Source organism: Elephas maximus, chromosome 16 (genome assembly GCF_024166365.1).
Source record: "Elephas maximus indicus isolate mEleMax1 chromosome 16, mEleMax1 primary haplotype, whole genome shotgun sequence".
NCBI lineage: Eukaryota > Metazoa > Chordata > Mammalia > Proboscidea > Elephantidae > Elephas > Elephas maximus.
In genome coordinates, this window is record NC_064834.1 from 18295464 (window position 1) to 18322202 (window position 26739).

General features: G+C 50.6%; 1 protein-coding gene across 3 annotated transcripts; it reads right to left on the reverse strand.

Annotated features, from left to right (window-relative positions):
- Positions 1-23302: 23302 nt before the first annotated feature.
- Positions 23303-26507, reverse strand: FAM241B (family with sequence similarity 241 member B). 3 transcript variants are annotated; one of them, XM_049855835.1, is made up of 4 exons: positions 26426-26480; positions 25002-25085; positions 24725-24851; positions 23303-24067 (listed from the first exon to the last, which is right to left on the reverse strand). In XM_049855835.1, the coding sequence occupies exons 3-4, from the start codon at positions 24815-24817 to the stop codon at positions 23798-23800; spliced, it is 363 nt and encodes a 120-aa protein (XP_049711792.1). In that variant the 5' UTR covers positions 24818-24851; positions 25002-25085; positions 26426-26480; the 3' UTR covers positions 23303-23797. The 3 variants fall into 3 exon arrangements, with proteins under 3 accessions (XP_049711792.1, XP_049711791.1, XP_049711793.1); XM_049855834.1 differs by lacking the exon at positions 25002-25085 and having other exon boundaries at positions 26426-26507; XM_049855836.1 differs by lacking the exon at positions 25002-25085 and having other exon boundaries at positions 24725-24876; positions 26426-26470.
- Positions 26508-26739: the final 232 nt, after the last annotated feature.

Genomic DNA, 26739 nt, shown 5'->3' on the forward strand with positions numbered 1-26739 from the left:
GTAAGGTGGTAAGCACAGAGGTAGGGTGAATTTCAGGGCTGGTTTAATCCAGTGGTTTAAAAATATCACCAAGGACCCAATTCTTCCTCTCATCTCCTACCTTTCATGATGTTATCTTTATCCTAAGGCTGACTTCTCTTTTGGTCTCAAGGTGGATTCTAGAATTTCCCCAAGCTACATACTTTTTTTTTTTTTTTACATACTTATTTCTCACATTCAGAAAGAGAGATTAGCAGAGAGGGAGAGAGAAAAAGGGGACGCACGAGCTAGCATCTCAGTCTCAGCAATCCAAGGAGAAGTGCTGAGATTCACTCTGATTGGACCACATGTCCACCCATGAAGTAAAGTCCAAGGCCAGGGGATAGAATATGCTGATTAGCCTAAGCCCATCAGGATCCATTTCTGCCTGAAGCTGGAGTTAGTCAACTGTGCCCAAAGTATTGAAGACCCAATTAAAAACAGGGTCTTGTTAGGAAAGCAGAAGGAGGTAAGTAGAAGCAACCATCAAAACACTCTTCCCTAACTCAAGAAAAGGCTTAAACATAAAAGAAAACATTCTTTGATGGCTACAAGTGTGGGAAGGGAGGGAAAGGGGAATTCACTAACTAGATAGTAGATAAGGATTATCTTAGGTGAAGGGAAGGACAACACACAATACAGAGGAATTTAGCACAACTGGACTAAACCAAAAGCTAAGAAGTTTCCTGAATACAACCACTTCGAGGGACAGAGTAGCAGGGGAGGGAGTCTGGGGACCATGGTTTCAGGAGACATCTAGGTTAACTGGCATAACAAAGTTTATTAAGAAAATGTTCTGCATCCAACTTTGGTGAGTGGCGTATGGGGTCTTAAAAGCTTGCGAGGAGCCATCTAAGATGCATCAATTGTTCTCAACCCACCTGGAGCTAAGGAGAATGAAGAAAACCAAAGACACAAGGAAAATATTAGCCCAAGAGACAAAAGGGCCACATGAACCAGAGACTTCATCAGCCCCAGACCGGAAGAACTAGAAAGTGCCCGGCCACCACTAATGACCACCCTGGCAGGGAACACAACAGAGAGTCCTAATGGAGCAGGAGAAAAGTGGGGTGCAAAACTCAAATTCAAGTAAAAAGATCAGACTTAATGGTGTAAGACTGGAAGAACCCCAGAAGTCATGGCCCCAGACTCCCTGTTAACCCAGAACTAAAACCATTCCCAAAGCCAATTCTTCAGACCAAGATTAGACTAGGCTATAAAAACACAAAATAATACTCATGAAGAGCATACTTCTTAGTTCAAGTAGATACACGAGACTAAATGGGCAGCTCCTGTCCAGAGACAGGATGAGAAGACAGAAAGGGACAGGAGGTAGTTGAATGGACACGGGAAACCTGGCATGGAGAGGGGGAGTGTGCTGTCACATTATAGGGATTGCAACTCAGGTCACATAACAATATGCGTATTAATTTTTATATGAGAAACTAACTTGAGCTGTAAACTTTCACCTAGAGCACAATTAAAAAAAAGAAAACGCTTCCCTGACTCTTTCACCCCATGGAGGTGCTGGTTACCCTGTTTCTGAGCCCCTAAGAACCTGGTTTCCTGCTTTATCTATATACACTTGCCACGCTAAATTATAGCTTTGCTGTTTACATATTGGTCTGCCACATTAGACTAAACTTGTTGGGAGCAGTGTCTTAGTTATTTACTGCTGCGGTAACAACAACAAAAAAATACCACAAGTGGTGGGCGGCTTTTAAAAACAGAAAATTATTTTCTCGCAGTTCAGGAAGCTAGACGTACGAATTCAGGGCATGACTCTAGAGGGAGGTCCTTTGTTGTCTATTTCAGATTCTAGTACCTGCCAGCAATCCTTGGTGTTCCTGGGCTTTGTGGATGCATCTGCCATGTGTATCTGTCTTCGTGTGGCGTCTTGCCCCTGTGTTTCTGTGTCTATTCTGCTCTTTTCATGACTTAGAAGGGATTAGGTTTAGGACCCACCCTATTCTGGTGGGGCCTCATTAGCATAACAAAAAACCTTATTTCCAAACAGGATCACGTCCACAGGTACAGGACCAGGACTTCAATGCATATTTTAGGGGGTCACAATTCAATCTACAACAAACGGGGACACATCTTCTTATTCATCTCAGTGTCCCCCTGTGTTCCAGTACCTTATCCAAGGCCAGGTACTTCATACACATTCAGTTAATATTTATTCAAAACAAAACCTGGATGAAGCCACCCAGAGCTGGTACTCTCATGAAACAGACTTCTCTCTGCCCGAAGAGGCCACAACCACTTCCTGTTTGTTTTGAAATATGTGTGCGTATTCTTTTCCTTGCATGACTTCTTACTTTGGTCTCTCCCGTCCAGAAGAATGGCATCCTAACTCCAGGAAGCAGGTTTGTATCTGCCACAATGCCTGTGCTTCCTGCTCTGGGTGGAGATGGGAGGAAGACACGCACGCGTCCTCCAGGTGCCCATTCTGCTCTGGGCCACCCCCCGAGCCAATCACTGCATCCAGGCCCTAGAGACACTGGGTGGCCACAGGAACTGACAGCTCGCAGAGTAGAGCACATCACAGGCCCTGAACTCTGGGGCCAGAAACAGCTTCAGGAAAACCAGCCATTAGGGATCAAAGAGTCCTTCCTGCCTTGGAGGAGACCCCACAGAGCACGTGTTCATCAAACACTGTTCGCAAGAGGATCGGTTGATCCAGGATTGGTTGGACCCGGTAGCTGGAAAATGTCACCAAGGACCTAATTTCTTTCTCTGACCTCCTGCCTTTCATGCTGTTATCTTTATCCCAAGGCCATCTTCCCTTTCGGACTCAAGGTGGCTTCCAGAATGTCCCCTAACTACGTACTTACTTCCCACTTCCAGATAAAAAATTCCAGATAGAGAGGCCAAACTGCCCAACTTTATTACATTTTGAGTCTAATCCCCAGAGGGTGTCAAGGACTGGACTCCAGCCACCAGGCCTCTGCTAGCCATCAAACAGGACCTGAACATGCTTGTCAGGAAGGCCTCAGTCCTGGGTCCAAGGAGGCTGGAGTTGTAAGGGCCACTCCGCTCACACAGACCAGCTGTGTACAGATGTCTCCTCTGGGGCCGGCTGGTAGAAACTGGGTCAACGCACAAGAAACTGCTAGCAACACGCAGCCTGAGAAATGCTCCTGGCTCTTCTTCAGGCAGCTGAAGACTCCACCTACCAGTCAACACGTCTTTGTTTTCAGAGTGTGGACAGGGGGAGAAAAGGCGTATTAGGCTGGAGGGTGGGAAGCCAAAAAGCACTGTGTCTGTGAAAGGCTTGCAGCTGGAACTTGAGAGGGAAGATTCGGGGTCCATCGCAGGTGGCCTAGTGCTCCCGCACCTTCTAGGGCCACCTGAGGGAAGCAGAGGGAAGCACTTAACATTCCGGGGTTCAGGGTAATCTGGGGTAAGACCTGTGTTCTAATTCTGACATTGCATCCCCAGCTTCTGCTCTCGGGGAAGTGGAGGCAGAGAGGGTGAGGCTCTAGACACCTTTGCCCCTGTGCCACCCTTAGCCCACAAAGCCTGAGCTCCAACCATAGCAGCTGCACCCCATCTGAGCCAGATGGAAAGGAGGAAGCAAAGGGATCTGCCGCAGACCAACAAGATCTAGCTGCAAATCCTCTTACGCAGCAGCTCTGAGGGAGGCCCTGACTCCCTGGGTCTCTAAGCCACACTGCCTCTGCTTTCTGCTTTCCAGAGGGAACTCTGGCCTGAGGCAGGTCAATGGGAGTGGAGGGTGCAGCCAGGGAGAACCCCAAGAATTGCAGAGGGACAGCCCCCTCAATCCATATCTACAGGAGAGTTTGGCATTGGGCAATAGCAGAATCTGGGGCTGGATTCTTCATGGCAGAGAGAAGGGAGCTGTGTATAAGCCCTCCTTTCCAAACCAGTTCAGGGTCTGGGCTGTACCCTGTGGGGCCACGGTTTGTCTGGCTTTTGGCCTGAGGGGAACTAGTTGGAGGCATCTGCTGGGGCCAGGCTTCCAGCTCAGCCTTCCAGGCCCTGCCAGCCTCCTCCCAACTCAGCCCACCTTCAGAAACAGTCAGGGCCCCTCAGGGTTTTCATTTTTCTTGGGAAAACTTCTTGGGTTACTTTGGATTTATCCCCACAGACCTCCTCTTCAACACACACATGCACACACACACACATTTGTTCATAAAACACAATCATAAAACAGACACGTATAAGACCTTTTCATACTGCTCTGGATTCCCTCCCACCCTCCTTAGCGCGTACATGTTCTTTTTAGACCATTTTATGTATTGTGTTTAAGAATTATGTATGTAGTTTTATCCCGTTCTCTCCACGTAATATCTCATGCACATGTATTTATGTTCTAAACACCGTCTGATAGCAGAGTATATTTTAAAAGAGAGCCACTGGATAAGGTAATGCCTTCACCCCAAATGATTCTTCAGTGGGTTAAGGAGGGGCCTGAGAAGCAGGGGACAGAGGGGTTGAGAATGCCAGCTGCCCTACAGTTCAAAGCATTTGGAAACACTGTGAGTATTTAAAAGATATGAATCTGTCTATATACAACGTGATCCCAATTATGTAAATACATACGTGTATGCATGGAAGAAAATTCTAAGGGAAATGGTGGCTGTATATCTTAGTTGCCATATTCTAGTGATTTTTCAATTTCTTTATCCTTTTCCATACTTACTGAGCTTTCTGTATTGAAGCTGTAGTGGAGATGTAAGAAAACCTTTATCAAAGTCCTTCCGTCGGCTTTTTTTTTTTCTCTCTTAAGAGTATGTTAAATAGGCACCACAGGGACGGAGTCCCTGGATAGTGCAACTGGTTAACATGCTCGGCTGCTAATTGAAAGGTTGACGGTTCAAGTCCACCCAGAGATACCTGGGAAGAAAACCCTGGAGATCCACTTTCAAAAAATCAGCCATTGGAAACCCTATGGAGCACAGTTCTACTTGGACACACACTCCATGCGTCAAAAGAAACAACTTGACAGCAAACTTAAAACAAACAAACAAAAAAAACCTGCACAGGGTGCAAAATTCAAAAGGTAAAAGAGGATACAGCGGGAAATCGGTCTCCCTCCACCCCTGACCTCAGCCACCAACTCTCCCTCCCAGAGGCAACCCCTGTCACCAGTAATTAAAGTTACTTCTAAAACTCTTAAGGCACTAATCAGTCCACCATGATTCCAGCAGAGTCCTGTCTGTCCCTGGGGTGAAACTGCACTGGGCCTGGTGTCTGCAACATATGCCCCCCAGCCTAGGACTGCCGAGCAGCTGAGGAGCAGCAGCTGGCCCTTGGTCCCAAGCAAACAGCTGCTCTGTCTGCCCCCCACCCCAGTTCCCCCTTCCCTAAGGCAGAGGAAATGATGACAGACCAGGAGAAACCTGGGAAGTCTCTGGATGGGGCTTTTCAGCTCTGGCTTCTGTGGATACCCCTTCACTTGCCCATTCAGCTTGGGCCACAGTCAGAGTCAGAGGGGCCAGACTCACCCACCTCAGACCAGGGGTGGCTCCCAGATCTGGGGTCCTGAAGCTCATACAGTTGGGGAGACATGTCCCTTAAAGAAAGACTGCAGAAATCTAAAATAAAAAAATTAGGTACAACAGAGAAAATTTATTTAGAAAGAGAAAAATTAAAGCAAATTACTTTTAAAAGCTGACTAATACCATAAGCATCACCAAACGCAAAACAATACCGCAGACCAGCCTCTGCCCCTGCACACTTCTCTTCCGCTCCCTGCTTGTCCACAGGGTGAGTTCCACAGGGTGAGTCGGCACAGCGGCAGTGGGGACGGTCCTGCTGTCTTCCCGCACCAGGACAGACAGCTGACCCTTAACCGCGCATGGAAGCGCTGCAACCACGCCCATACATCTCCTGAAGCTCAAACCAGTTGTATCCCAACTCGGCATCCCTGTGCCTGATCCCATCCCCGAGTACCTGGCAAAGTGGACAGAGAAGTTGGTGATCACAATGGATTGAAGTTAAACTGTTTTATTTTTCAATTTTTACAAAAAGAGATGACCAGTGGGCAGACTGATAGGCCTCTTCCTAGGGCCTTGGGGAAGCCGTGGGTTTACGCTTCATCAGCTCTGGGGGCGCCACCCCGGCTGGGGATTTTCACTCCTCACCTGAGACTTGCTTCCCTCTGCTCTGCCTGGGTGACTTCTCCCAAATCCATTGCAGTGGGAATGTCATCTCCCCCGTGAAGCCTCTCCTGACCCCCACAGCGAAGTTGTTGTTGTGAGCTGCCTTCAGGTTGACCCCCAACTCATGGCGACCCCACAGACAACAGAACAAAATGCTGCGGGGTTCCTGCATCATCCCCATGATCGGCTGGGAATCAAACCACCGTCATCCACAGGGTTTTCACTGGCTGGTTTTCAGAAGCAGATCACCAGGCCTTTCTTCCTAGTCTGTCTTAGTCTGGAAGCTCTGCAACACACAAGCCTCCACTCACAGACTGGTGGTAGCTGTGTGTGAGGTACATTGGCCAGGAATTGAACCTGGGTCTCCCACAGAGAAGCTGAGAACTCTACCACTGAACCATCATTGCCTCCATAGCCTAAGTTAGATCCTTGCTATTCTCTCTCGTAGAATCTTGATCTTTTGCTGCTTAGCGTTTTTCACAATTCACAGCTATATTTTTGGTGTTTGCTTGTTTGGTGTCTGTCTTCTCACCAGACTGTCATCCCCCAGAGGACAGGGACCACATCTTTCTTGTCCACCCCTGTAGCCCCAAGACCTAGTATACAGTAGGCCTCCATCAATAATGGCAGAGTGAACAAGGTTTGGTGACCTTGTGTTACTTTCTGCAGGTCTCAGAGTGTATAAAGCACCAAAGTGCTGTATGAACTTCACCCTTATCTTTTGTTGCTGCTGTGTAACCCCCTCAACAGAAAGGGCTGCCTGATAAGTCCAGACAGTACACAAAGATGCCCCAAACTGACCTTGAAACTACAGCCTCAACATAAAGAAAACAAAAATCCTCACATCTGGACCAACAAGCAACATCATGATAAACGGAGAAAAGACTGAAGTTGTCAAAGAGTTCATTTTACTTGGATCCGCAATCAACAGCCATGGAAGTAGCAGTCAAGAAATCAAATAACGCATTGCATTGGGAAAATCACTTGCAAAAGACCTCTCTCAAGACTAAGACGTGTCTGCCCCAAGCCATGGTGTTTTTAATTGCCTCATACAGCATGCAAAAGCTGGACAATGAATAAGGAAGATGGAAGAAAAATTGATGCCTTTGAATTGTGGTGTTGGCAATGGAATATTGAATATGCCATGGACTGCCAACAGAATGAACAAATCTGTCTTGGAAGAAGTACAACCAGAATGTTTCTTAGAAGCAAAGACGTCAAGACTACATCTCACATACTTTGGGCATGTTATCAGGAGGGATCAGTCCCCGGAGAAGGAAATCATGCTTGGTAAAGTAGAGGGTAGGTGAAAAAGAGGAAGACCCTCAACGGGATGAATTGACACAGTAGTTGCAACAATGGGCTCAAGCATAACAATGATTGTGAGGATGGTGCAGGACCAGGCAGTGTTTCGTCCTGTTGCACAGAATGAAACAGTTCAACAGTAGGCAAGACAGAGACACAGGATGGAACGGGTTAAACCCATAATGTAACACACGAAACACATTACAGTATGGAAATATTTCTTAGAAATATGGAATTAAGCTGGAAAGCAAATTGGCCAAAGGAATAGGGCGGAAGGAAGGGAAGGAGGGAAAGAGGGAGGGAGGGAAGGAGGAAAGAGGGAGGGAGGGAAAGACGGAGGGAGGGAGGAAAAAAGGAAGGGATTTTTAAGACCTCAAAATCTGGCAAAAAGAGAAAAGTTACCTAAAAGACTAATAATTCTCAGCCTAGCTAACACTAGCCAGTCATGTCTTCAGTGTGGTAAAAAAAAAAAATTTTTCAATTTTATTGTTGTGGAGAATATACACAGCAGAACATACACCAATTCAACAGTTTCTACACGTACAATTCCGTGACATTGATTACATTTTTCGAGTTGTGCAACCATTCTCATCATCCTTTTCTGAGTTGTTCCTCCCCCATTAATATAAACTCGCTGGCCCCGAAGGTTCCTATCTAATCTTTCAAGTTGCTGTTGTCAATTCGATCCCATACAGATAGTTCTTAAAAGGGAATAATGTTCAAGGCAGACATTTTTTAATAGTTAAGCTAAACCATTGTTTGGTTTTATGAAGACTTCGGGGGATATTTTTGGTTTAAGGTTCAAAGATTCTCTCAGGGCAATAGTTTCAGGGGTGTGCAGTATGATAAATTTGATGAAGAGAACTTACAGGCTGGGTCATCAAGACATTGAGCATGAGGTGAACTGGTTCTAGGCTAGGACACCAGATGAGACAGGCCACCTGCCCTTACACCACGCCGCAGAAATGTCTCCTCTGGAGGCTGGGTCACTCTAGTTACCTGGAAATCTCACTCCTGGGGCTGGAACCCTGGACTGAGAAGCTCTGGCCTGTCACACATTCCCAGAGAAGAACCCAGGATCTGAAGGCTAATACTCCTTCATGTCCCCAGGCCTGTTTCCATGGTGACAGAGACCCTCTTCCAGTGAAAATCAAGAGGGGAAGCTGATCGCAGGCCAGAGGCCCTCTGAAGCAGATTGATCTCTCCCCCTCCTTGGGGGCCTCCCTGCCAGGCCCTCAGCCCCAGCCCCTCTACACCCTCCCCGCCCACCCCCCCAGTAATGTCCTTTGTCTCTAGCTATGTCTGCCTCTCGGCCCCAAGCCTGCTGTCTCCTCTCACCAGCCCCCCTCCTTCTGTCTGCAGGATACCACATGTTCCCCCACCCCGATTGATCTCTTCAGGGAGAATGGGAGGAAAAGACTCTTTAATTAATCTCCTGCCTTAATTAATTATTGTAATGGGTTTCAACTTGGGGGGGAAGAGGGGTACACTGTGCTTAACATGTTATGTCGACAAACACATTTTCTACTTGGCAGAGAAAGGAGAGGCCTGTTTTGGGTTTGAGGGCTGTGGAGTGATTTACAACGGGCATTAACACCAGAGAAATGCTCCTGCTAAGATTCAGGGTTGGTTTTCTTGGGTGACTTGAGATCTCACCCTCAACCTCTTCCTCCACCTTTCGCTCTCCTCCCCACCCCACCCCATCTCCTTACCTCCCCCCCACCCCCCACCTCCCCTTTCCCCTTTGCCCAGTTTATTCCCCCTCTTCTAATTGATTGGCTCTCAGCAAAATGCTCAGCACCTTCTTCGGCCTGAGCCCATGTCCTTTCTTTTCCCCCTCTTGCTTCCTCTCACCCTCTCTCCAAAGCTATGAGGACCCTTAGGGGAAATGTCTGCCGAGCAGAAGCTGACAAGTCACTGCACGTAGAGAGGCAAGGGGCCTGGCAGGACAGTGGGCAGAAAAGGTGGAACCCAGGTCTGCTCCGACCTGTTCCTCTGTGCCGACTCTTCAGCTGGCCTTTAGGGATGCCCACTCACTCTGTGAGAGACGGAAAATGTTACCAGGGGAACCTTGGGTAAACAAAATGCTTGCAGGTCTCTGCAGCCCTTTGGGGAGGGCTTCCAGGTCTGCCATGAGTGGGGAAAGGCCATTTGGGCTGGCAGGAATTTCTGGATAGAAGGAAGGAGATGAAATAAAGAAGAAAAACAGTCCCACAAATCACTCTTCAATGAGGTGAGTGTCTCCACGGCAACCTGCCCAGGGCTGAGAACCTCAGAGGCAGAAGATGCACCATCACCATGGAAACCACATCCTAGAAATCCACTGGTATTGGTCCCTGTTTGCCTTTTCAGATGAGGTGTCGGGGGCGGGGCTGGAGCTGCAGGGTCCCTCTGGGGACCTAGGGCCAGGGGACAGTGAGGAGAGAGACAACAGGGGCAGGAGTGATAAGGGAAGAAGAGGAGGAGAAAGTGAGGAAGGAGATGGAGAAGGAGAAAGAAAGAAAGAGGGACAAGGGGAAGGTTCCAGGAGCCAGACACCCTCTCTCAGGCGGAATCCTGGAGTTCTCGGCACCTTTCCCAGAAGAGGACCAAGTGCCCTGTTCACTGAGTGTGGAAATGTGCTAGGAGTTGAGGTGAAGAGGCCTGAGCTGGAGTCTTACTTCCGTAGGCACAGAGGCACCCATTCGTTCTTGTTTACTGTTAATTAGCACACCATTGATACACTTATTTGAGTGAATGGAGTATTTCCCCGTGAAAGGACCCCTCCCCCCTCCCCACCCCTTCCCCACCCCCACCCCTCTCTCACCCCCACCCCCACTCCGCCCCCCACCCCAGGGTCCCCCTTGCTGACACAAGAACCACCTTCGAAAGGGACTGGAAACAGAGGAACGCAATTTGTGGCCTCCTGTCCCTCCCCTGTCCCAGGGAACCCAAGCACAAGGGGGCCAGAGGGAGAGTGATTGGATGGTGGGCCCCAAAGCTGGCCTCCTGCCTTAATTACTCCCAGACTGGGTTTGCGTTCTTTCTCTAGGAGGAAGCAGCCACTGGGTGCCTGGCGCCACCTACTGGCGGCCGTTAGAAGCAAGATGCTGGCGAACCATCTCCAGAACCGGCTGGTCCCAGTGCACCCTCCACGCAGAGCCTCGGGGGACCTCTTCAGCCCACATGCCAAGCAAGCTAGGACCCTCCTCCAAACCCACCTCGGACAGCCTGTGGACCAGATGCATCTAGCTTGGAGAGGCAGTGTCGGCCCTGACACTGATCAGCTGTGTGACCAGGACAGGCTGGTCTATCTCTGATCTTCAGTGTCCCATGCCGGAGACAAAGGTTTGGACTAAATGACCCTCAGGGCTTGGACAATCTGAGTTCCTTGACCTGGCCAGGATGTTGTTCCTACTGGAAGTATTCTGTTGAGTCCGAGGAGAGAGACCAGAAACCTCCCCCAGAGGCTCTCAGCAGCTCATGGGCTGGGGGCTCACTGAGCCGTGCATGGTTCGAGGACAGCTCAGCCCAGAAGGGCATCAGGTGGGTCCCAGGAGAAGGCAGCAGAAGCCAAAGCATGCAGCACACACAGGACCCATTGCAAGACACCCCCCAGCCCACCACAGCTGGCCTGCCCTCCTCTGTCGTCTGAGAGAGCCCCCTCGATCCATAAGGACAGGGACAGACTACCCAATAAGCAAGGTATGCATGAGCTCAATTGTGGTTACTTACTAATCTGTAGTGGGCTTAATCTGTCCCTCACAAATCTGGCCCTGAAAGCTGTAAAGGGAGAGGGATTGCTGGGGGCCCACCTTCTCCCAATCGTCGTTGGCACCACTGCCCTGTGAACACAGAGGTCCCTCCGTATTCTCCAGGTGAGATGCCACTTGGGACATGGTGCGGAGCATGTGCGACTCCTGAGCATCGTGACTGCACCTACGACTGCTGAGCTGTCTGCTGCCAATCAAAACAACCAGGGCTGCAGAGTGCATCACGGGCTCCTTGCTAGCCTTGAAAGATAGGAGGGAAGTGCCTGGGCTTTGGAGTCACGAGACCCAAGTTCAAATCCCAGCTTTTCCACTGAGTAGCTCCATGACTTTGTGCCATTTTCCCATTTGCTAACTGGAGATGAAAACAGTATTGACCTCCCAGAGCTCTGGTGAGGACTGAAATTATGCCTGTAAAGCCCATAGCACAGGTCTGGCCCATAGCAGCACTCGTCATCATAGACTCCACTCAGAAGACTTCCAGATTTGGGCCAGGCCAGTCCTGACTCATACAGCATCAAGAACATGTATAAAGTACAACCTCAACTGTTCCTCCCATCAATAACTACTCCTTGAGCACCTACTATGTGCCAAGTACTGTGCTCGGCAGCAGGGCTACAGCAACAAAGACAGACACAATACTAGATTTCATGGAGCTTGTAGTCTGGTAGGAGGCAAGGGAGAGTGGTGAACAGACATCAAACAAATAATGACATAAAGAATTAATTAATTTCCATTTTAAAGGGGAAGCAAAGGTGTGAAGGGAGCATGTACCCAGGGAGATGACCTGGTCTGAGTAATTAGGGAGGATTAATCTCTGCCACTTCTTCTTTCCTGCTGACTGAAATGAAGACATGATAGCTGGATCTTAGCAGCCACATTGGGCCATGAGGCAGAGCTGCTGGATAGGACGAGCATGGGTCCCTGGTGACTTTGTGAAGGTGTTCAACGCCCACCTGTATTGTCTACTCCTGACTTCTTTTATGTGAGAGAGAAAATGACTTTTATCTTGTTCAAAACAGTGTTATTTTAGCTTTTCTGTCCTTATCCTCAAAATGCTCTGACTGGAGTTAGTAATGAATATGCTACCTCCTCATTAGACTGTAAGATCCTTGAGAAGAGATGGAGTGCAGTGCCAGGACAGGGTTTTCCTCATATGAACGAGTCTCAGTAGCTCTTTACTGAACTAGCTTAATTTCATGGGTAAGAGTTGGCAGGAGTCAGAAGGGTCATTGAACAGGTAAACTGAGGTAGATGTAAACCTGGGGCAAAAAACTTGAACCATTTCAAGAGCTGTCTAGGGACAGAACTAAAAGAGGGTAGGACAGAGAAACTCAACAGCCAAGGACAGGGGCTGCCAGAACAAGAGCTGAAGGGACTGAACCAGGGGAGAGAACTGACCCCCAAAACAAAGGAGTTAGACAGCTCCTTGGGAACAGTTTCACCTGACCCTGACCTTGAGTACAACATCAAGTGAAGACCCAAGACATGGGCAGCAGAGAGACCTGGGTTTAAACCCTGCTCTGCTGCTTACTAGCTGGGTGAGTTCAGGTAAGTTGCCTGGCCTCTCTGCGCCTCAGTTTACCTATGCAACAATTAAAATAAATGGAATAATATGGGTAAAATCCGCCACATACTGCCTGGCACATGGTAGGCACCTAATAAATCAAAACCATGGGCGACACTGTCTTGGGCGCTGTGGTGGGCTTCATGATCCCCACCTCCGGGTGTTCACGACCTCTCCCCGCGTGTGGGCAGCACCTGGTTCTTGCCTCTAACCAACAGATCACGGCAACACTGGCGGATGTCACTCCCATGATTACATTACGCTATGTAAGACCAGAAACCCTGCTGGCGTAGTGGTTAAGTGCTCCGTCTGCTAACCAAAACGTCGGCTGTTTGAATCTACCAGGCACTTCTTGGAAATTCTAAGCGGCAGTTCTTCTCTGTCCTATAGGGTCGCTACGAGTCCGGATCAGCTCGACTGCGATGGGTATGTAAGACCAGTGGTGTCACTAGGGTTGGTGTCACCCAGCGTGGTAACTCATGGCGTCACCCTCCCCCGCAGGCCCCCAGTACCTGATCATACAGAACCCTTAGTAATATTTTCTGTGTTGATGTTACTTATAAATCAATAATTCCCATATATCACTGAATGTAATCACGATAGTATTGACTTCAACAACGAGCAGAATTAAAATTACACCTTTAAATTACAATATCAAATGCACAGCCTAAATGTATTTACATTTACATAGTTTCATGTCGTTAAAGTGAAAATGCGGTAAGAACAGAATTTGAACTAAAAACGGTTAAGAGCTACATCAAAATCATGCTTTTTAATGTTAAATTTTACCGTTACATGAGATATATTAATGGATCAGGTTTGCTTAATCAATAACAAACAAATGCATATGGAAACATATTTATAAATGAAATAATGCCATAAAAATCAACAATTACAAATACACACATATTTCAGCACTTAGTGAACATCTTGACTAAATCAGAACTTTCCTGGCTTTCAAAGCTGCGAACTCGTGAATCACTTCATCGAAATCAACGCCTTTCGCCAACTCATTTTTTAATGTGCCACTATTTTTTTAAACCATAATTCAAACTTAAACACTGAAAATTTCATTAAAGTCATATATATTTGTGAGACAGTGATGTTTTTAAAGAAAATTTAAAAAAACACTAAAATTTTTTTAAAAACTGAATTTAAGATTTAGTTATATTTCTAAACATGTATCAAAAAACATAGCATTTCCCTCACTTCATGTTTTAAACTATTTCTCTATGTAGTTATCAAAGTTAGATAATCAATAATTATTATACATGTAAGTTTATTAGCAATTCTAATCATAGGATAATACGAAATAAATATAGTTGTAAATTTTTTAAATGTAGTATTTCTTAGATTATATGAATAAAAACAAAATTGTTTTGTAAAATCTTACTACACCGAATTATATTATTAGTTACAATATTATTAGTAATTGAGTGGAAGACTTTAAAAAATTTTTCTCCATCTTTTCCTTTAATTGCTACTTCTTTCTCAAAAATGTTATTGATGTAGGTTCACAAATACGAATGACCACAATATTGCAGCTAAAACACCAGAAAATTTGACAAAATCGGCAACTATAAAAACGCGGGCAGCAATGAAAACAACAATGTGTACTTGTAGCGCGTGCGGACGAAACCACGGAACTTGAAGCGTCACTGTAATTGGATAACAACGACAGCTCTGACTGGAGCGTATTAGAATAGAGTTAAAAAAGAACAGTGTAGAGTTTTAGCCTTGTAGGTATGCCGATACACATAAGCTGGGTTTACAAAAAAATGTTTTTGTTGTTATAACTACAGGGATGTTTTTATAAAAAATAATAAATTTCTGTTGAAACATTGCACAAAAATTTTATAGACAAGTCATTTTGGTGTCACCCCCGTGACAGTGTCACCCAGTGAGGTCCACACATCCCCGCCCCAATGACGCCACGATATAAGAATTCATCTTGCTAGCAGGCGTGCTCTCTCTCTCTCCTTATTGCTGGCTTTGAAGGGACAAGCTGCCATGAGTCCCACAGCCAGAAGGAACTGAACCCTGCCGACGCTCTGAGGGGCCTTCAAAGCGGCCCGTTCCCAGTCGAGCCTCCAGATGAGAACCCAGCCCTGACCAGCCCTGCTGCGGTCTCACAGAGGACTCAGCTAAGCTGTGCCCAGCAACTGCGATAATAAACGGTGCTGCTTTAAGCCGCTACGTTATTGGGGATGTGTTGCACCACACAGAAAAATAATCCAGGTGCTACATCGATAAAATGCAATATTTCAGGAATGTATCACTTCACTTCTGTCTGCACGTCAACACTAAGAGGAGGCAATATTACCTCCCTTTTAGAGAAAGAAAACTGAGGCTTGAGGGAGGGGCTAAACTGCCTGAGGCCACACAATTATTGCGGGGTAGAAGGTGGGATACAACCTCAGGTGGTCAGGCACAGAGCCCACAGAATGAGCGGCTTCGTGAGGTCACCTGCCAGCAGCAGCATTAGCTTTAGCCTGCACTGTGGCGCTGGGGAGGTTTTGAAGTCCAATTCTCCACAGGCCCCACCCCTCCCTGTTGCCTGGTACCCAGCTGCTTCACCTGGTCCTCTAGGTCATCTGCCTGGCCCCTGAGGGCATCTGAGTCTCCAGCCCCCAGATAACTAGGGTCCCGGCAGTTAGAGCCTAGGTAAACAGCTTTGTTTCCTCAAGATCCTGGGAGCAAAGGGCCAGAGTCTAGCCCCCTGGGAATAAAGCAGAGATCCGAGGCAACCAGCAGAGGCACTTGGAGGCGGTGTTGCATCCCTTTCTGAGCTACAAGGCTGAGATACCGCGCATCCTGATACTGCACTCCTGTGCTTCACGAGGGTCCCTCACCCCCTGCAGCCTCCAATGACCCGACCTGGGAAAGCGCAGCAGAGCGGGGGAGAGGAAGCACCAGACCACAGCCCTAGGAAGGCCTCCCCCAACGCCTGGAGCAGGGGTGGCTAAGGGGCCAGTGGATCGGGGTGTTCTCCTCTGGCCACCCCACAGAGGGCTGCTGCTTCATGTAAGAGAGACACAAGGATGCAGGCAGATGTCATAGGGGCCAGGTCTGTCTTGACCCAGGTCTGTCTTTCCTTCTTCTCTCCCTCCCTCCATCACATAGAAGGGGAGTAGAACTGTCTGCACTTAAAATTTAAGAATACAGCCTCTCATGGATTGAATTGTTTCTCCCAAAAATATCTGTCAACTTAGCTGGGCCATGAGTCCCAGTATTGTGTGATTGTCCACCATCTTATGTGATTTCCCTATGTGCTGTAAATCCTACCACTATGATGAAATGAGATGGATTAGTGGCAGTTATATTGATGAGATCTACAAGATTAGATAGTGTCTTAAGCCAATCTCTTTGAGATATAAAAGACAGAAGCGAGCAGAGAGACGGGGACCTCATAACACCAAGAAAGAAGCACCGGGAGCTGAGCGCATCCTTTGGACCCGGGGTTTCTGCGTGGAGAAGCTCCTAGACCAGGGCAAGATTGATGAGAAAGACCTTCCTCCAGAGCTGACAGAGAGAGAAAGCCTTCCCCTGGAGCTGACACCGTGAATTTGGACTTCGAGCCTACTAGGCTGTGAGAAAATAAATTTCTCTTTGTTAAAGCGATCCACTTGTGGTATTTCTGTTATAGCAGCACTAGATGACCAAGACAGAGCCTATGAGAGCTCAGCTGACATCTTCCCCGCCCCACTGGAAGCAGCCGGGACCAGCCTGGCCAGACACAAAGGGTGAGCTCTCCCTTCTCCTTTAGCTGTGCTGGTGCCTCGCAACTTCTCACCCAATTCACTCAACAGTCTCCAACCTTTGTCTAAGAGCCAGGCCCTCTGCCAGGACTGAGGGACAAACAGGGACCATGTATCACCCCCTGCCCTCAAAAGGATGTACGGCAGAAAAGCCTAATCCCCAAAGAGGGAGCAGCCACCTGGCTGGAGGAAGATGCTCATGGCTCAGGTGGCAGGACCCACACCTGTATGTTTCAAAGCCGCCCAGGTGAGCTGGCAGGGGTTGAGAACTGCGTGGTCAGAGTGGAAAGCAACATCTGGTCTAGGGCCCCGTGGCTGTGTTTTCCCTTCCCTTACCAACAGCATCCAGTTATTAGCAACTTCATGAGGAGAAGGCGGCTCCTCAGGATTAGCTGAACTCAAAGCTGCAAAAGAAGCCCCATGTCTGGGCTGAAGAAGGCTCTAGAATTTGTCATTGCCTCAGAGGGTAAGTAGCTACAGTGAACATATTTACTATGTTTTCTCAAGGAATTTCAAAAGCAAATTGCATTTTAAATGTTCTTGAATTAGAGCAGCAATTTTCACTAACGAGCATCACAGAAAGTGACAGGTCAAAAAGACAATGCACGTGTGCACTGCATACACGCCTTTTACTTGGGCCTCACAGGCATCCTAGATGGCCCATCGTCCCCATTTCACAGATGAGGAAACCGAGCCATAGAGAGTAACTTGCCCAAAGACACACAACAAGCTACAGAGAGATCTGTCTGACTCCCCTAGTCCTTGTCTCCTATGAAAAAGACAAGCGCTAGATAATGGACAGAGCCTTGGTTGCACAGTAGTTAAGAGCTTGGCTGCTAACGGAAGTCGGCAGTTCAAATCCACCAGCTGCTCCTTGGAAACCCTATGAGGGTGGTTCTACTCTGTCCTACATGGTCACTATGAATTGGAATCAACTCGATGGCAACGGGTTTAGACAACACATAGACCACATAGACAACATGTCACGAATGTCATGTTTATCAAAGGAGACCTTCAGCACCAGGCTCTGAATGAAGACAGACAAATGAGAAAAGTGCTGACAGGTGCTGGGCTGGGCACGGCCACCCTAGACACAGCTGCTCCCCACCTACAAAGAGCACACGCTTAGAAAATGAGCAAGTCTCTCCCACTGGGGTCACCTCATGCACTAACCACCTGGGACTAGATGATAACTGAGTCTACCACTTCTCATTCTATCTCCTAGATGTGGGAAGGTCTAGTTCAAGACTGACCGTGGTGCAGGTCCTCTTTCTGGGGCGTCCCCACCCACCATCTCCCTCCCTCAGCCCTAGGACCCCCAGACTCAGTTTGCCCAAGGCTGGAGTGGCAGGCCCACTGGTGTTCAAACCCTGCATCTGCTCCCTACCATGTGCAACCACATAAAGTGACTTTAATCTCTCTGAGACTCAGGTTCACCATCAGTGAAAAGGGGAAGACACCTATTTTTATTTGTTTTTGGGAAAATGAAATCAAAAGAGGCTTATAACATCCCTGGCACCAGGGCTCCGTCTAGGACAAGACCATAAAAAAAGAGAAACGGCAATGGAATTGTGCCCTCTCCCCACCAGAAACTTGAATTTTGCTATCACTGAAATATCAGGTCAGCTCAAGCCCGGGCTACTTGAGGTGAGCACTCACCTGAGGCAGGAGGTAGGGTGATTTCATGGAGAAACCGTTGTGTGGACAGAGTTCATGCTCCCACCCAGATATTCCACCAGGTGGCGCCTTGGGGCAACTTTGAACAACCCATCAGTTAACACTGGCGTCCGGTGTCTTTGGTGCAGGACAGGGAGGAGCAGGGAGATTACGGAACATGCCCAACGACACTGATTAGCAGGATGGCGCTGGGTATTTGAGCCCAGGTAGTTCACCTCCAGGAGGGTCCCAAGCAGTGAGTGACACCAGAACGACTGGAGCTGGTAACTCGGCTGTGAGTGCAGTCCAGCCCTCTAGACCCCAACCCAGTGCCCCCACTGCTCCAGCTCAGGGAGGCAGCTGCCCTAAAGGCTCAGACTTCTCCCAAGGTCTGAGTTCCGAAAGCCATATGGTTTCTGAGCGTTCCCCCACCAGAGGGTTAGACACACACAGAGGCGCACGCACGCACGCACACACACACACACATACCCTCTGCAACTCCACTAAGGCTTTCACTCTGCTTCCTGAATTTTCTCATGCTGCAATTTTGGGCCCCGGGCGGCAGCACAGGGACAGGAAAGCTTGCTTCCCCCACCATTGTCCCCGGGTGGACGGCTGCCGGCTTCCCTCTCTGACTAGTCTCGTCCGCAGAGTCCCCTACCACCGCACCCCCTCTTCTACATAGGCCTTTGGGGGTCCTTTGCATGGTAATCAGATTTCTCTGCTTGTCAGTTTACAATGAAAATGTCATCTGTTCCGGAAGGCAGGGACGAGGGCTGCACCCCCGCTCTGAGATGGGGCCACAGCGTTGAGGCCCAGAGCTGGGGAGCTAGTGAGGCCACCCAGCAGGTGACTGCTGCCACAATGTCTTCACACCACCTCTATGCCCTCTGCCTTCACCAGGCTTATGGGGTGCAGATGGGTCACAATGGGTCCCAGCATTTAACGAGGCCTATTTTTTTTTTATTCCAGTCCCTCTCTTCCCCCACCTCAACTTGATGGGTGACCTTGCTGACTCCCTTTGTTCACTGGCCCTCTGCACCTTCTGCACAGTCAGGGAGACACTAACAGCACCCCCTCACCCCCCCACCTGCTGCATCAGAATCACCTGGAAAGCTCAGCCTCCTACGCCACACCCCTCAGTGCTGCTCCCAGAGAAAGTCTGCGGTGAGGCCTGGGAATGAAGCTGGGTAAGTTCCCAGGTGATTCTGACTTAGGGCCAGAGGCCATGTGGAGTGTAAGAGTATGGTCTTTAGGCCTCAGTGTGAACCCTAGCTCCGCCCCCAGCTCGCTCACGGTCCCCAGAGCAAGTTATAACCTCTCCACAGCGTCCTCAGCGGTAAAATAAAGATGACCCCAGTCATAAATTTCAAACCTGTTGTCGTGTGCCGTCACGAAGATTTCAACTCCTAGTGATCCTATAGGACAGAGCAGAACTGCCTCATAGGGTTTCCTAGGTTATAATCTTTGTGGGGAGCCCTGGTGGTACAGTGGTCAAGAGCTACGGTTGCCATTCAGAAGGTCAGTGGTTTGCGTCCAGCAGCTGCTCCTTGGAGACCCGATGAGGCAGTTCTGCTCTGTCCTATAGGGTCACTCTGAGTCAGATGGCAACAGGCTTGGTTTTATTTATTTATTTATTTGGTTTAATCTTCACAGGAGCAGATCACCAGGTCTTTTCTCCTGCAGAACCACTGGTTAGCAGCTGAGTGCCTTAACCATTGTGCCACCAGGACTCCTCCAGTACTAAACCAGTGACAATTAAATGCAGACGCAAAGTGCCAGGCATCCGACAAGCTCTCTAACCTTGTCTGATTCTGACACACAAGCCCCTCAACAAAGCTTCTGGAGGGAGCACAGGGAAGCGGCTTCATTTGTTGTCTAACAGCTGGAGAGGGAGCCCAGCGCTGCCCCGTGCAGGGGGTCCTCAGTGCCTGGGATGGGTCAACCACTCTGGGCCATGGCACAGCAGCTGTGGTCCGAGGGTCCATGGTACACAGAGCAGGCTTCTCCTTCCCAGAGCTCTGTGCTCCCTCTCCCCACCATGCCTCAGGCAATCTCCGGACCAGCAGACAGAATCCAGACCATCACCCCTGCTTAGAGCTGAGGAAACCAAGGCTTGAGAGGCTTTGTGGCTACCCAAGGCCACGGCCAGCCGCCAGCAGCCATAAAGAGCAGAGCAGGGTCTGCAAGCAGGCACTCTCTGATGCTGATGGCGTGGGGGGGGGGCCGGGGGGCATAGTTTTCCTCTCTCGCCTTCAAGGTCAGACATGGGAGTGAATAGAGGCTCTGGCAACCGCCCTGGGGTGTCCCCCTTCAGGCTCAGAGAGCCCTGTCAAGGACCCCGCCTCCAGCCTATGCCACAAATCGGGTCCCAGGGAGGGGGCAGGCATGAGAGGTCTCCTTAGGGAACTGGAACAGCTGTTTTGCCTGATCTTGGTGTCTCCATCTGGGGACATTGAGATGTGGCTCCCACGGCAGGGGCTGACTGGAGGGTAAGGAGAGGTGGAGCTTACAAACCAGAGGGCCCAGAGGGCCGGCAGGTCCCGGGAAATTAAGGCGGGGGCATACACAAGTCAGACTCAGCAGCTCCATGCTCCAGGTAGCCCAGGCCAGGGGGTCAAAACAACCCCATGGGGTCTGCCCTGTCAGCCCCACAGAGGCGGTGGAGGGCCCAGGAGCTTCAGGCTGGTGGGTCGCTTGGGTGGGGCCCCTTGCAGCCAGGCCAAAAATCTCACTTGACACAGAAACACCAGCTTGGAGGATTAGCCCTGGAAATTAGCAGAAACCTCCCCCGAATCTCCGTTGGGGTAGGGGAATTAGAGCCAGCAAGGCGACCCAGTCTGGAGGTCCTATCATTCAGAGTGGGGGCAGTGTGGGGGCGGGGGGGGTGACTCAGGGCCACAGAGTAGGTCAAGGCCTCAAGCCTCACTCAGGGTCTGTACACCTGGCCACCTGGAGCAGCCAGCCCTCACCTCAAACACACCTGTGATTCCTCAGTCAGTGCCCGTGAAAGCCTTGCAGAAGGATGTTCAAACAAGAGGCAGCCACACAGCCCCCAGACTCACTTATGCCACCCAGGCTGCGTAACTCGGGGACACCTGCCCCTCCACTAGGCAGTTCTGACTGAGGGCCAGGCCGTCTCACCATGCCGGCTGGGCTAGCAGCCTTTCAGACCTAGACTTCCAGAAGCAAGGCCCAGAGCCTGAGGGGCACCGAAAGGTGGGTGGCAAAAGAAGGGACAACTGGATGGGCCCCAATTCAGAGCAGCTCTGCTGGGTCTGTGAAGTGTGTCTTGGAGCGCACTCAACAAACAGGACAAGAAATGTCACTTCTAACAACTTGCCTTAGGCTGGCTACCCAAGCCTCTGGAGACTGCCTTGGCCCCAGCTGCCCTCAGGGCTCTTCCCCATCATGCCGAGCCACAGGCCCAGGTTTCTCACATGCCCCCACTTCTCCTCAAAGCGCTTAGGTTTTGAAACGAAAATGAACTCTAGAAAAAGATGGGATTCTCAGTCCCTAAATTTGTGGACTCAGATTCACACCCCCTAAAGGTATTTTGTATAGTGGGGGGCTATTTAAGGTGGTGTGAACAGTTAATGTGCTCGGCTGCTAAGGGAAAGGTTGGAGGTTTTAATCTACCCAGAGACACCTCAGAAGAAAAGCCTGGTGATCCACTTCTGAAAAGTCAGCTAGGAAAACCCCATGGAGCACAGTTCTCCTTTGATACACATGGGACCGCGGTGAGAGGGAATTGACTTGGTGGCAACTGGTTACTTAAGATTTATTTCTACAGAGAGTCTCACAGCTTTGAAAGTGGAAAAAGAAAGGGAAAACCAGCCCTAGGGAGACAAGCTGAGGGAGAGAAGAGAGGTTTTTTTGGGGGGCGGGGAATGAGGGAGAAGCTGTGCAGGAGGGAACCCCTTTCCTCGTGGCTGGGTAGGCTAGACCTGCAGGAGCTGGGGGGCTGGGTAGGCCCATGGGCAAAGGGGCCAGGGCAGAGGGACCTACCACAGAAGCAGCCGGGGACACCATCCAGGGCTGGGCACCAGCTGCCCCTTGCCCAGACCCTCCCTTCCCCATCTGTGACCACTGAGAAGGGCCCAGTGCCCCTGCCCTCTATGTGCCCCTCATAAAGGGAGCACATGTTCCATCCGCTGCCAGGAAATAAAGACACAGAAAACATTCTTTGGAAAGGAGTCCTGTCGGGACACCACAAAGCTCCCTCAGGTATGTCTGCAGTAAAGGGCACCAGCCCCCTCTAGGGCAGCAGAGGGCTCTGTCCGGGGCAGCACACAGGGCTCACAAGAGGGATGGAATCAATCTCAACCTCTCTTCCCTCTGCCCCTCGACATGCCACGATGGTTTACTCCCCCAGCTCTAGCCTTCAGGAAGCACCTCCAAAACCTGCTTTCCTCCCCAAACAACTGAACCCAGAAGGCTCCTGAGAAGATGGTGCGAAACCATTCCGGGGTAAGCGAAGTCCCCAAGCTCACCCAGCCATTCTCTAACCTGTAACCCAAAGCCCACTGTGGGTCCCGAGCCCTCAGCCCCCCAGTACCTCCCCCCTAGCAGGGCCAAGAGCTCTAGAGCTCACAGCTGAAATGCAGGACACCCTCGCCCCCACTTTAGGGCCCCATCATCCCACATGCACTGAGCAGTCAGCGCTGAGGCCCCACCTGCTAAGGCAAATGTGGCCAGAGGTGGCAAGAACCTCAGGAAGGTGAGCCTTTGGGAAGCTGAGCAGCCTCTGGGCAAAGCCCCAGGGAAGGAGGCCTCAGATCCTGCCCCCAGCTGTTCCATCCCACAGCCTCCCCGGCCATTCTCCCAGAGGACCTTTCCTCCCAAGGCTGACCTTCAAGTCTAGCATCTCAGAAAGAGCCTAGAAGTTAGCCAAGCATCAAGCAAAGGGCCCAAGTCCTGGCTTTACCTGGACCCCCTCCCAGATCCCAAACCCTATTGAGAAAAGCTTAGAAACCACCTTCTCCAGTCAGATACCTGCTGCTATCCTGTTCCCCAAACCCAATCCCTCGCCAAACCACCTTCACCACGTCTTCCAGGGCTGCGTGCCGGCTGTGCTATTAGTTACCAATTTCTTTACTGGGACTCATTTTTGCTTCAATTTATTTATTGAAAATATCACCACAATAAATAGAACGCCAGTACCAGTACTTGTGATAAATACAAGGTAGCCAATAAAAATATACAATTAAAACAGTACTATAAAAGTCTGGAAACTTTTCCCGCCTGTCCGAAGCCCAAGGCCTGCTCCCTGGTAGAAGGGGGAGTCAGCGCGTGTTCCAGAGGCGTTACAGCATGCTGGCACCAACTGGGACTTTCTTTTGGCATAAAAGGATGAAAAGAAAATTGGAAAGGGAATCCCTACCCCGCTCTAATTTTGTGCTATTTAATGTAGGCCACCCAGAAACATCTCCAGGGGCCCAGAGTTATCAGCTGATATTTGGGGAATGCTGGAATACATAGTCTCCCTCTGCCTCATGCTTAACACAAGGTGAAAACACACACCCGAGGCTTCTCCTCTGACCACACCTTCAAGGCACCACAAGATCCTCCATGTGCCTGCTCTCACGCACACCCCCAGCAGCCCCCTGGAGGTCACCGCTGACTCAGGTGGGACACCAGGTAGACGAGGCCCACCAGCAAGAGCCCACGAACGCCCAGCATCATGAGCAGGAAAAGGAGCAGGATGGAGGTCACCGGCTCCACGGTGTGGTTGCCCAGATGCCACTGGGGGAAGCCCATGTCCACCAGCTGCCGGTTGAGGTCGCTGAAGGGGGACTGAGCAGCACCCAGCCTGGCCCCTGCCTGCTGCTGGCGGGGGCCAGGACCCCCCAAGGGGGCACCATGGCCCCTGCTGAGAAAGCTCTGGAAGGTGGAGACAGAGAGAGATGAATGAATCTGGAGTGGAGATGCCAGCCAAGAGGGAACCCTGCTGGGCTGGCCTATCCTCCCAGAGGAGGTAAGCTGTACTAGGAAGGGTGGGTGGTCCCTTACAGCCACCCAGGGTCACTCCTTCCCTTCTCAGCAATCCCTGGGTCCACCCACAGGATCCCCAACAACTGAGCCACAAGCCCTCAGAGCACAAAAAATGCTAGCTCGTATACTCCATGTCATGCCCAGGGAGAAGGTGGCCAGGACAGAGAAGAGAGGAAGGGGGTCGAGGCAGGTTGGATTACAGGGCACAGCCCTTGGGCAATTATTTTTAATACTCATCACTCTCTCCTTTAAAATAATCATTGTGGTCTCGGGCTCATCTCCTCCACCTACTCTCCAGCTTCTCTCATCCAAAGGACTCACTGAGGAGTGTGGGGCTCCAGTGGGGAGACTGCCTGGAGGAGGGAGAACTGGGAAGGCAAGGGCAGGGCAATAATCTACGGAGTTTGCCCCAAGTCTTGGCCCTTTATGCTTCCCAGCCTGGCTCACTGCAGAGGGCTTCAGGCTAGAGAAGGGTTAACACCAGCAGGAGAGACTTCTGGGAGCTGAGCTGGTACAGAGGACGGGAGAGAGCAGCTGTCCCCCTACCTGGCGAGGTGTGCTACTACGCTGAGAGGTGGTGGTCCTCACACGGGGGTCATCGTCTTGCACAATTTCTCCATTGGCCAAAATCCGTACCATCCTCCGACAGGCTCTGGTCCCTGCTAGGCTATACCTGCAATGACAGCCAGGGTGGGCGGCTGACAGAAGCCAAGTGGCCCACCCCACGCACAGCCTTTAACTCTTAGTAATCCATGACGAGGATCAGAAAGGTCCACTAATGATTTTTCCCCAGACCTCAAAAAGCCTGAAGGAAGCAATTTACCAGAGAGAAAGAGATGTCTGCTGCCAGCAGGACAAAGTGCAATCCGGGGTGCTCTCAGGGTTACCCACTCTGAGCAGGCAGAGTCTGATTAATCAAATGCGGGCAAATAAGTAAATGCAAGTTGGTTACTAGACAATAATCTTTGCTAAATAAAAGCTTTTCAAATATTTTTCAGTGGACTCTACATTGAATCCACTGGGAAAACTATCCAAAGCCTCCTTGGACAAGGAAGTTTTGTTCACCACCACCCCCAGCTGGGCTTGAATCCTTGCTGTGGTCTGGACGCTGCTGAAGGTCCATGGAGGCTCATCTCCTTCAAGCCTCAGGCCTTTCCTCTGAGGTAGGTACTAGCATAGCCACTGCACAGGTGGGAGAGAGGCACAGAGGTTTACATAGCTTGCCCAGGATCATGCCTAAACTGGCAGCACAGAAAAAAGGCGGAGCCAGAACTCCAGCTCTGGGCCTTCTATGGGTACTGAAGGGGGAGTCCAGGGCACCAGAATCCTCAGTCCCCCGATACCCACATTTCGATTTTGCTTTTCCCTCAGGGAGTAAAAGCCAAGGACCTGGGTCTTCTCCCACCATGGGCACCCCCAGGAGATACAGGCTCCATTTCAGAGTGACTTCAGATACACTGCCTGGCAGCAGACCACACTGGTAGCCACTCACTCACCAGTGCTGGCTATGAGGGGCAGACTTTTCATGCAGGGGCATGCCCCTCACCTGTCCCTCACCTCTCAAGGAACACAAGACATCCTTTGCTAACACAGGGCAGGGCCCAGTCTTCCCTGGAGAGGAGATGGGAGGCTGCTGTGGCTTCTGGGAGGGGTCCACTCCACAGGCCCCTGGCCTCCCAAACCTGTCTTAAGGCCAAAGCCCTTTATTAAGGATGTCGATGGGTTGAGGGGCAGGTGTTTCACCTCTCCCAAGTCTATGTCAAGGCCATTTTTCTTAGATCAGCCAGTTTTCATCTAAATTCTCAAAAGCACTCGTGGCCACTCCCCTAATGGGTTTAAGAGTCCCTGATCTCTTGTCCCTGGCTTGGGTTTTGGGGCACAGGGGTCCCGTATTTGAACCCTGCTAACCCTGAAGGCCAGGAGGGTCGTGGTCCTCCAAAGTCTTTTTGTGCTTCGTCATCCTGCCCCCGCTGGGTGGGCTAAAGGCGCGGCCCGCCCCCTCGGGGACACCTGGCACCACGGGGTGGGGCCCCGCCCATTGGCAGGGGTGGGAACCCCCCAGCCCCTGTGCTGCCGGGGCAGGAGAAGCGAGGGTCCGCGTGGGCACCAGGGGGCTGGGCTCCGGAGAGGGGGCGCTGCCAGGCCGCCCAGCTCCAGCCTCCGGAAGCCTCCCACCCGCTCCGAGGCCAGGCCCAGAGTGGAGGAGGGATGCGTCCCCACCTCCCTCCCCTAGCCCGGGACACGCACCTGGGGGCCTGGCTCCGGGCCTCGGCGGCGTCCACTCGCGGCTGCTCCGGAGGCTGCTTCCTCCCACCTGACCTCACAGGAAGCTTGGCGCGGGCGGGGTGCGGCCGGGCGGGCGGTGCGGGGGCGCCCTCTGCAGGGCTCTGCGGGAACTGCAGTCGCCGGGCCGGGCGCGGGGAGGAGGGAGAAGAGGGAGGCGGAAAGAAGGAGTAATGGGAGGAGAGAGGCTAGTAGGGAGGAAGGAGAGGAAAGAGGAGAGGGAGAAGGAAGGAAGGAAGCGGGACCCTGCCCACAGTAAAAGAACCTTGGGAAGAAAG

What these genes read in the sequence shown, in the direction of transcription:
- FAM241B (XM_049855834.1), bottom strand. Translation starts at nt 24,817, where the DNA reads ATGGTACGGATTTTGGCCAATGGAGAAATTGTGCAAGACGATGACCCC. An exon ending in GTAGTAGCACACCTCGCCAG is followed by an intron (nt 24,068 to 24,724) that starts GTAGGGGGACAG and finishes TCCACCTTCCAG; the next exon opens with AGCTTTCTCAGCAGGGGCCA.